Below are 10357 nucleotides of genomic sequence, written 5' to 3'. Positions count from 1 at the left end.
GACATGTATACAGCAAATAGGCAAGCATGGCTTTTACATCCTTAATGATTTTTTTCTATACAGGGAGGTTTAAAAAAAATATCTGAACAGTTTGCCCAGTAATGTGACACATAATGCATGTACCTTGTTCTCGTATATTTTCAAGGAAGTGTAAAATAAAGGCCAGCCATTTTAACTCAGATCGCTCTCTTTTTAAAAATAGTGTTGCGGCTTTGTTCTTTGCATTGCTTTTCGAAACTCCTCAGAAGTTTTCTCTCATGGCACACTTCTAATACCTCAAATTTTGGCAGGCAATACAAAAAAGGCTGTGACTCTGCCCTGTGAGGGCACTGTAGTGACTAAAGAGCGTGTCAAATTTTGAATACTTTTTGAAATCGCTTCACCAATGACATCCCTGACCACAGGTTCATGCATGATGCATCATCACACAGTACATTCAGAGAGCTGCGACTCGCTATGCGAAGACAAGGTTCCTAGAAGTCTCTCACAGTAACTGCCTCTGTCACTGAGTAGTTAAGGGCCTTCTGTCTCCCCTTCCGAAGTGAGGCCTTCTTACCGTTCGCTTAGGGTGGGACGTTAAAGGATGATCAGTGCTGTGGGATGAATTGGGCCTTATTGCTTTACTACTATTCAGTGCAGTTTCTAGAACCACTTTCACCCGAGCGAGGCTGAGAAAAACAAACTTAAAAAACCACAACCAAAAGCTGAGTTGAAGGACGAATTTCTTTGTCTTTTGTTTGGTTAGATGGTAAGACGAACGGACAAGTGCCTCAGCTCGCTGCACTGACGACAGGCAAGCAAAGGCGATTACCAGTTAACTGATCAGCAGGCAGGCATGGTCAGGTCATCATTGGGTGAAGAGTTCAGAGGTCAGAAGGTCATAGGTTAGTTGCCGGTGGCGGCTGGGTGGTTAGAAACAAAAAACAAAACAAAAAAAAAAAAGAAAGAAAAGATAGAGAAGAGATTAGTTTCAGCTAGTGACGGCTTAATGACAACATGAAAAACTAATCACAACTAATAAAAAAAAAAAGCATGTTTAATTCTGACAAACTGATCGACACCATCTACAGAATACAATAAAAATCATGACAATTTCATATCATGATTTGAACAAGTGAAGGAGAGCCCACTCCCACAAAAAAAAACTGGTTAACAGGAAAAAATAGAAATCAAATGTAACTAACGACTAATAGTTAGTAGCAGTCAATGGAGGGAACTGGAAAACAACGACAGGGCCGGTGTACAGAATTTGGAAGCAGTCAGTGCAGTTATCAGGGTCTGACTGCTATTAAGCATTAGTATTCTCTCGGATGCAAGCATTAGAGCAACTATTAATGATGGATGTGATTATTAATAACTGATGATTAACAGAAATGGGTCTAGAGATCTTCAAATTTCTATGAACAACTTGGTTTGACATAAACTCTGGGCCAAACAAGGTTTCTTTTGTTCAATAAATGTTTATTGCTTTTTCAATTACTCTATTTACAAACGACATGGAGTTTCTTGGCCTCATGATACAAAGCTGCAGTGTAGCAGTGCGGGCAACATCATGGGAACCAGAAAAAGGCCAGGCCTCTGCACTGGCCAGCGCTTTCCAGTTGAAAATACTATTTTACACATGTAGAACACTTATAAAATGCACTTGCATGTAAACACTGTAAAATCCTGCCATTTAAAATTCTATACTCAAAAAGCTCTAAGTACATCAAAAAATAGAAGAAATTTCTAATTGATACCAATAAGGCATTTTAAAACTACAAACAGCTTTCTTTATTCAATTTCAAAGCTAATTCTCTGCAAATACAATAAAATCTGACATTTCATATACATTCCTGCTTTATATATTTTAAAAGCCACCTGTAAATACTATTTTCTTTTGCAAAATAACAAACAGAACAAAAAAATTTTAAAAAATTACAGTAAAACATAAAGTAGTTCTCAAGTGGAAAAGTTATCGTCCCCAAGGTCCTTGAGATGTTCCTTCCTTAATCGACCTGTCACATCTGCTTCACCAAACTTGGTCCACTTAACAGTAGTATGATTTTTAAGACTCATTCAACAGCTTAATTATTTCCACTATATTCTGAGGTTTGATAGACTTTTCTGTACTGTTGCCACTGTGACTAAGGCAGAGGAGATATGAAAATTATTCAGTGCAAAGGTAGATACTGGACCGCTGCGTAAATCAAACCCAGGAGGTGTGATGTTCACAGAGTTTAAATGGTCTATATCATGGACTGGTGTTACCTTCACGTAACAAAAATGCTTCCTACAGTCTATCGTTTAGGACAGTTTATAAATACTATAAAAATACTGTATCTTCAGTGTGACCAAATCTTCCCTGAATTTCTTAAAAATAGTGGAATTTTATTTAAAATAAAAACAGCTATTCCAAAATCAAAGAAGAAAATAAATATTTAACATGATGTAGTCATACCATTCCATAGGTACTCCAGAAATATGGAATCTTAAAGCATTTTTGATATTAAAATTTTGACTAAAATTGTATTGTTTCTTATACAAATTAGGTAAATAATGGTTTTTGGAAAATCATTATTCAGAAAATTTGATTTTTTTGAGTGTGGGATATAAAAACAAAGCAAACTACTATTTATATATATACCAATACACCTAGAATACATCCTCTGCCAAGTCCTGGCTTCTTACAGTACACACAGGTGTGTCAACCGTGCAAAATCACTTATGGTTCATTACGACTAAAAAGTCAGTTGGTCTTTTATAGGCTTCAAATTCAGGTTTGAAATATGTGTAGAGGTGGGTTTATTTTTAGTAAAGAACTAGATATTTGTCCACATGCAGTATTCTAACTGCTCATACAGAATTACAGAGTTATAAGTCCAAGGGCTGAGTTTCCTTGCATTAAATGAATGCTTATATTAAACTTCCCTTCAAAAGATTAAAAAAATAATTAAAAAAAAAACCCCTCAAAAATAGAGAAAGCAGTAGTATCATAAAATAATTTAAGTGAAGGACTTCAGACACCTCCCTTAGACCCAATGAGTGCATACAGTGATAGTAACAGCAGTATACAAACTTTTGTTATTTAGAAAAAAAAGGTAGCATTTCGGTTTGCTGACATTGCATTTTGAATAAAACCAGTGACAGGACTAATCAAAACACATGTAACTACAGAAGGGCCATGCATGGAATGTGCTGTTGTTTTCAAATACAATAAAATCTGCCTACTATTTTCAACTATTTCAAGGCACTGGAGTATTGAGTAGGCCCATAATTATTGTGCTACAACAAAATTCTGAGAAATCTAAAACGGGCATACAAGGAAAGGTTAACAGAAGAAGAAAAACTATTTTAGACATTAACAATATTTAAAAAAAACCCCTTCAAATTATGGAATTGTCTGCATTCTTTAAATGACTTTCCTTTTTAAAAAAGTTTCTTCCTTCACTAGGAGACTTGCTCTGGTGTAAGAAGGGTGGTTACACACTTGCACATGACACATCTACCACGAGTATCATCTTAACGGGTAATCGCTGAGCTTGGGGGTCTATTTAATTTGTTCATTAAATCATCACTACAAGTGGTGTATTAGTTAGAAGTCTTCAAGGCTCTTTAATTATGTATGAGGCTAAAGAAATATCATCGATATCTTTGGAAAGGTATTTCATTCTGATGTGGACAACAGCTGCGTCCGATATTTATTATCGATATTCAAGATAACCATGCGAAACAGAGGTTTTTCCTAAGTCCATAAAAGATGAAGAACTGGGGTATAAATCCATCACTTCATCCCGCTAACAGCAGAGACTCTGATCAACTCAATTAGTAGATAATAAATGTGCCACAATAAAAGCTTGTCAAATATCCTTTTCGTTCTTGCTTTGGATTCCTATCTTGTGATGACGAATTCGGAAAATATCAATGTCAATAAACCGAAAAGATCACTCCTTAATAAACATAAATAATTTATAAAAGGGTCCAAGGGCATATATAGGACACAAATTACAAATGTTGAAAAGGAGAAAAATGAAGACCTATTTTCCAGTCACAGGTTAGTCAAAAAAGGTACTCAAACAGCTGGATTCATGTCACCACAGAACTTCAAGAGATAGTTTACCTTTAGATAATATATTTTAGCAGCAAATGACAAAAATTAAAAGATCCATTTTCGAACAAAATATAATAAAATGGAATTTTCTGATGTATAAAAATCCAACTGCAAAGTTAGCTTCACAGTCCGTACTTTGTTGATCTCAGCTAAATACTTGACATGTATATCCTCATGTTTACACAAGTGGCTCAAATATGTATGGAAACTAAATCTTCAGTTTTCTCCGAAAGAACACAGGAGGCATATATTCCCTTACTTCTCTCATTAAAGCACCATCCGCTCAGTTCATTTTGCAAAACCAACCCAAAATTTCAGAAAAATTAAAAGCTAAATTTTAGCAAAAATTATTACTGAAAAATAATTAAGGCAAAAACAAAATTTAATAGCTCCCCAAGTGGACTAACTCACGTTTTAGTAGGACTAAGTCATAGTACATCCTAGAAGGATTTAATAAGTTAAAACACGAAGGGAGAAAAAAAGAGCAACAAACCCCCAAACCCAACCCTTAAATCTGTCAATCATCATAAATTAATTTCGAAAAGGAAAAAAAAAACGCTGTGCAGGCAAGCAGTTACACATTTTTCTGTCAGGTGTGGTGTTGCAAACTGTACGGACACCCCCCGCGTTTCTGAGAAGCGAGAGCCGCAGAGCTACACTAACCTCGGTCTGCGGTCACAACCCTTTGGTAAGGATGGACGCGCATATCGTGCCTTCGGACCTTAGTAGCCACCGCACCTAGTTAAATTGCAATCACCAAGACAAAGTTAGAAAACAGTCACAACGGGAAAGAAAACAGACATCAACAGCAGGTTCATCAAAACGGGTTTCAGATGTTCATTTCGACAAAAGGCTCGTTTTAAGAAACACGTTAAGGCACAGTAGTTTTAAAATTAACCATAATATGTTGCGTATATATGCGTCTATTAATATTGCATTCATTTCACACATCTTGGCCTTAACCTATTTGATGCATTCATTTACAATCCCAAGTTACAGAATTGCATGAATTCTATTAGATCCAAACATATTTAAGCTTTACTAGTCACATATTCACTGAAGTGCCTTTCTCGCAGGACTACTTAAATAATGCCATGTTTAATACTGACAATTATTTCCTAACCTTAAGACCACTTCCACAGTTTATCACTTAAAAAGGTTTAAAAGCAATTCTTAAAGCCTACAGATTGTGGTTTTAAACTCTGAGTCAATAAGTATGAACTGCAATGAATTAGGTGATTAGTAAAGCAAACAGTATAGTACACTTAGCAGTCAGTAATACTACTACACACTCCTTTATAAATTACCGTTACTTTGTAAGATTACAGACTAAACCAAATTAATGACATACTTTTACTTTCTATCAGTGTGCAAAAAGTGCAAGTAAGTCACTGACTGCTAGGCTAGGCTTCCCTCCCACCCCTCCCCGGAGGCTGCTGAGACTAAGCATTTGTTAAATTCAGATCTGATGAGGGTTCAGTTAAGACCGTTCTTGAATTCTTAGCCTTTCGTTGGGAAAGCCATACCTAAAGATAAAAGGAAGGGAATTAAAAATTAGTCTCAATGCAGATTTGATGGTAACACCAATCTCCTCACTACCACCAACACACATGTCTGCATCTGCTTTGAAGGGCACTGCTTCTTTCGAGATAGTGTGATGCGAGACTTGCTATATAGCATGCATGTTATCTGTGTGCAAATTCGCTAGAGCTTAGCAATTTGAAATAGTTTTCTTAATTCTCCAAGTGGTCAATCAGTATGTTTTACTGCTTAGGTGGCAAAGCGAGGAATAAAGTGGATCGTGATGGATTTTTGTCATTTAGGACTCATTATTTTCATCTTAGGAATGCCAATGAGGTATCGGTAGAGTTTGCTTTGAATTTTGTCAGTCTTAGAAGTATTATAACTAAAAATTTCCCAACGCAACAAAAAACACAGTGCTTTAAAATGAGAAACAAATGCAGCAGTGCCTCTTGCTGTTTCTAAGCAGTAAACGGGTCCATCAGCCCTTTCTTGTTTCAGATAAACTAATCTCACACAAGTATAATTCCACGAGGCAAAATCAGTGAGATCTTGCATCGAGAGAGCGGGGACAGCAGCTGGTGGCTGAGAACGCCAGCCCTGCAGGAAGCGACAGCCGAACTCCCGGAGCAGACGCTGTGCCGCAGCAGAGAGGGGCTCTGGGGGAAAGCAGCAGGCGCGGGGCCACAGGGCAGAGCGTTAACGGCAAGGAGGACGCAGACGGGTTACATGTTACATGTTATTTTTAAAATGCTTCAGGAAATGTGCAACAGAAACAAGCCTCTCGTAAACAAGTCTACGGTATAATTCTGACCTGTAATACTTTACACAATGATCTAGAGATCGATGGAAAACATGTACAATAAAACGTGTTCGCTCATGAAACAGAAGGCAGCTGAGTGCGTGCGCACACACAGATAACATACAGAGCGCTGCAGCTTGCTTGCACCGAACAATAAATGTTCAAGTTTAAATCTTTGTGTCCGGGTTCATTAAAGGCTTTCAAATTTTGATAAATCAGTATTAATGCTGCAGAGAAAAACCTTAGAAGATCAAAGTCCTAAAAGTCAACAGCATGCATGCAGCACCAAGGTCATGTACAATTCAAGGACAGAGTATTCGGGTCTGTCTGTAAAACAAAGGGGCGGCCCGGAGGCAGCCTGCTCCGCATTGACCGGTCCTGCTAAAACAGCTGCTGTATTCTAGTCCTCCGTCCCGCAAGTCAATGGGCTGAAATATCAGGCATGACTGGCATTTCAATCCACTCTAGAAAACAAAGGCATCAGTAACGTCTTTTCGAGCACACCACTTTGTTCACGTAAGACCGGGCGTTTACAGCGGGACCCTAACTCTTGCCTCGGCGTGAGTGTAACTCAGTGACTTGGTATTCACTTATCTCTCCACACTGTGCTACTGGAATTAAGAACTTCTCTTATGTTTGATATCAACTAGGACTTCAGAACAGAAAACCTGAAGCAGCCTGAAGACTGCAGCTGTTTACTATTTACTGGGACCCGTTCGTATTTTAAGTGATCACGAGTACTAGAAAACGCAGACACAACTGCAGTTTTTAAAAGATCTCGAGATACTTTCACGTAGGAAGTTAAAATTTAGCTGACAATTAAATAGACCTGTGAGACAAAAAAAGACTAACTTTGGGTGGCAAAGCTGAGGGAGGGAGCAGGCCACAGGGTGGGATCCACAACTCAGAAAGACCTGAGATAGCAAATGTGAAAAGTACTTCCTGTTTAAAATGGTCATAGCGAATTTCTCCATCCAAAGTGAATGTGAGTTACCGAAGGGAATGTGAACGAATCTAAGGTACGATTACTGAAAAGGGGAACGTCTACGGGGGGCTGAAATAAAACCAAACTTAGCCTTCGGTCTTTCCTCCTGAAAGCTGGTCTTGCCTCTTAGTAAAACTAATACAACGACTTCAAAGTCTGGGGCGGCAAAAGTTATGCAGAAAAATGTTGACCCTACAGAGAAAACGACTCACCTAATACACCACTAGGTTCGATAGGGTACTCCAGGATTGACGTAGCTGGTGCCAGCGTGTAGGGGTATTCGTAGGGCGTGTAGATCAAGCCGGCTTCCGGCCCCGGAGGAACTATTGCAGCAGTCGGGTGAGGAGTTCCGTTGGGCATGACCGCGGTCTGGATCTGTCTGATCAAAGGCATGATGGTCGGGCCGGCCGGCGTAGGCGTGCGCAGGGCAGCTGGTGGGAGGACCGGCGCGGGCCCGGTGATAATTCGGGGAGCGGCCTGGGCTGTTGCTGCAAGAGAAAAGGCAAGGGCTGCTACAGTAAGCAGAGAAATCGAGAAGGAAGCACAGAGGCAGCGGTGTAAAATACAGAAAGTGAGAGCGAAGTAGGAAAGAGAAAGGAAAAAGCAGGAAAGAGGAAAAATAAAAGGAAATCATTAGTACATGCGCCGATCACACACGAAATGCCCAAGCACACCAACCAAATGCAAACGGCTTCCCCTTTCCCAGTGTGATTAACAAATGTACAAAATTAAAAAGCCACTGTGCAAAAAAAATGAGCGAGACCATTAAAAAGTTTTATCAAATACACGAACTAAACATATCTGTTTTTAAGACCTCATGAGACTGAAGGTGCATGCAGAAGCACAAGGAAACACTTGCACTGAAGGACGTTAAAAAACATTTTTTAATTGGAGTCCACAGAAACACAGTTGTGATATATTTCTAAAGAGGAGTTTCAGTTTCAAATTAAAGAATAATTTTTATCGTATTAAGTCAAGTAACCACTAGCTATATATAAATTTCCTGCATATGTAGGAATTAACTTCACAGAAAAACAACACAGTAAACGTGCCATTCCTGAGCACGTGACTGTTAACGATATAGTCAATCTCACCAGTAAACTGAAGCCAACCGCTTGGAAAGGAACGACTTAAAAACCCACCAGTTTCTCTACATTTTGGAAAATTGGCTAGAACTCCAAAACTCAATTTCTTTTAAAAAATTAGTAATTTAAATATGTTCTATTCATATAAATGTGAAAATCTTAAGACTGTCTCAAAATATAAATTCCATATTTAGTTTTAAATATAAAAAGCAATCCTCTTAGTTTATGAAAACACGCATAAATACACAAAAGGAAAAAATGGATTTAAAATCGTATCTCCTACTGTTCTCTGTGAACTCACATATAAAATCAATAGAGAAAAAATACTGAAGGGAAAACATAAAAGCAAGGAGAGAGAACAGAGCCCAACAAAAAGATCACTGCACTCACATTCCAAATCAATTTTAAAAAGTTTGGAATTGTTTTGTCCTTTTCATAAATGTAACAAAATAACCTAGAAGTCTTAAGTCTGTGGTTAACAGAATAGGAAATTCCCTTAAACTCTTGAACTTAAAGTTGAAATTTCATCAAAAGAGGAGACGTTTATCAACTCAAAACTTAAAGCACGCTGGCGTAAAATAAAATCGAGAGAGTGTCCTCGATTTGTGAAAGCGGTCAAAATGGGACTGCTAGCCCCGTATCGAGTGACAGTTACTTCGACCTGTCACTTCAGCTGCTCATGTGCTGGGAGGCCAAAGGAGAGAGGTCTGTGGGCAGAAGGGCTGAGACAGCCGTGGCCCGGGGCCTGTCTCGTTCTTACGTGATTTGATGTTGGCATCTCTGTAGGTGCCATTCAGAATCGCGAGCTCCATCAGCTGCATCTTCTTCAGGCTGTCCTCTCCTTCTGCCTGTACGTGGAAAACACAAGAGTAGTGCGTACTTGAGATGGTCCACATACATCGCGCCCTATCTACGCGAGCCTAAAAATAGTATGTGACTGCAGCCACCTGTTTTGACCCAGAAAGGAAGATCAGGGAAGCGAAGGTTCTGACATACTGAAGCCTGTCCTCTCACAGGACACTCAGCTGCCATTAGCGGCATCTCCACGTGTTGCACATACACGTAACAGAATACCAGAGTAGTCTATAACTCACACTCTATAAATTAAAAAACGATAGACACGCCTTAGGTCGTCTTCCACAGAGAGCAAGTAGTACACGTTTGAAAATGTCATCGAATTAAGAATTAAGACGGAAGACGTGACGTGACGATGCCTCGTGCGAGCCCCGTACAGAGAAGAGGTGCCTGGACACGTGTCTTCATTGAACCGCTTCACGTGGAAACCAAGTAACCGCCCTCGTCAGCTGGACACGGTGCTCAACACGGGAGACAGCCGAAGAGAAAGACAGCGGGAGGGACACACGTGCGCGCCTCAGGGGACGTGCGTGCACGTGCCTAACTTTTGCAGTGTGCAGGTAACGCACGTAGTGACATCAGCAGAGACCCACCCCCAAGAGGAAAATGAAACCGGGGCAGCACAGCTTTTACTAGGTAGCGTGAGGGGCGTATGTCATAATGACGTCACTCAAGAGGCCACTGTGACTTGCAAATTATGAACTGCAGTGTGCACACTGGATTACATCACACCGCAGCAGGCTACACTAGCGCCCCCTAGTGGGGCACAGAATTCCGCTGGCAAAGCTGGAATCTTAACCTGGCGGTGCCATCTGCACTGAACGTCACCCTGGCACCCTACCACCCAGCCGCTGTGTACTCACAGAGCATGATGCTGTGTGTCTCAAGAGATGGCAGAGGTCATTACAGACTTACTTTCACAGAGGAGAGATTACTTCGACCCTCTCGCCCGGCTCGTATGAAGTGGGACCTGAGAGTAACACCTGCCTGAGCATTGGGGAAGGTGTGCGTCGCCTCTT

General features: G+C 40.0%; 1 protein-coding gene across 6 annotated transcripts in view; it reads right to left on the bottom strand.

Moving 5' to 3' along the window:
- Positions 1-99: 99 nt before the first annotated feature.
- Positions 100-10357, bottom strand: part of QKI (QKI, KH domain containing RNA binding) — a 130075-nt gene continuing 119817 nt past the window's right edge. Inside the window, exons 5-8 of one of the 6 annotated variants that reach the window (XM_039881315.1) lie at positions 9244-9331; positions 7611-7910; positions 4754-4828; positions 100-902 (exon numbers count right to left, since the gene is read on the bottom strand). In XM_039881315.1, the coding sequence (XP_039737249.1) occupies positions 886-902; positions 4754-4828; positions 7611-7910; positions 9244-9331 (480 nt within the window). In that variant the 3' untranslated portion in view covers positions 100-885. Of the gene's footprint in view, positions 903-1440; positions 5617-5677; positions 6878-7610; positions 7911-9243; positions 9332-10357 lie in introns of those variants that run through there. The other 5 variants (XM_039881297.1, XM_039881306.1, XM_039881341.1 and 2 more) reach the window with 5 other exon arrangements.

Source organism: Pteropus medius, unplaced genomic scaffold (assembly GCF_902729225.1).
Source record: "Pteropus medius unplaced genomic scaffold, Ma_sr-lr_union100, whole genome shotgun sequence".
NCBI classification, from domain to species: domain Eukaryota; kingdom Metazoa; phylum Chordata; class Mammalia; order Chiroptera; family Pteropodidae; genus Pteropus; species Pteropus medius.
Note: the sequence above shows the minus strand (reverse complement) of the source record. Positions and strands in the feature narration are given on the sequence as shown.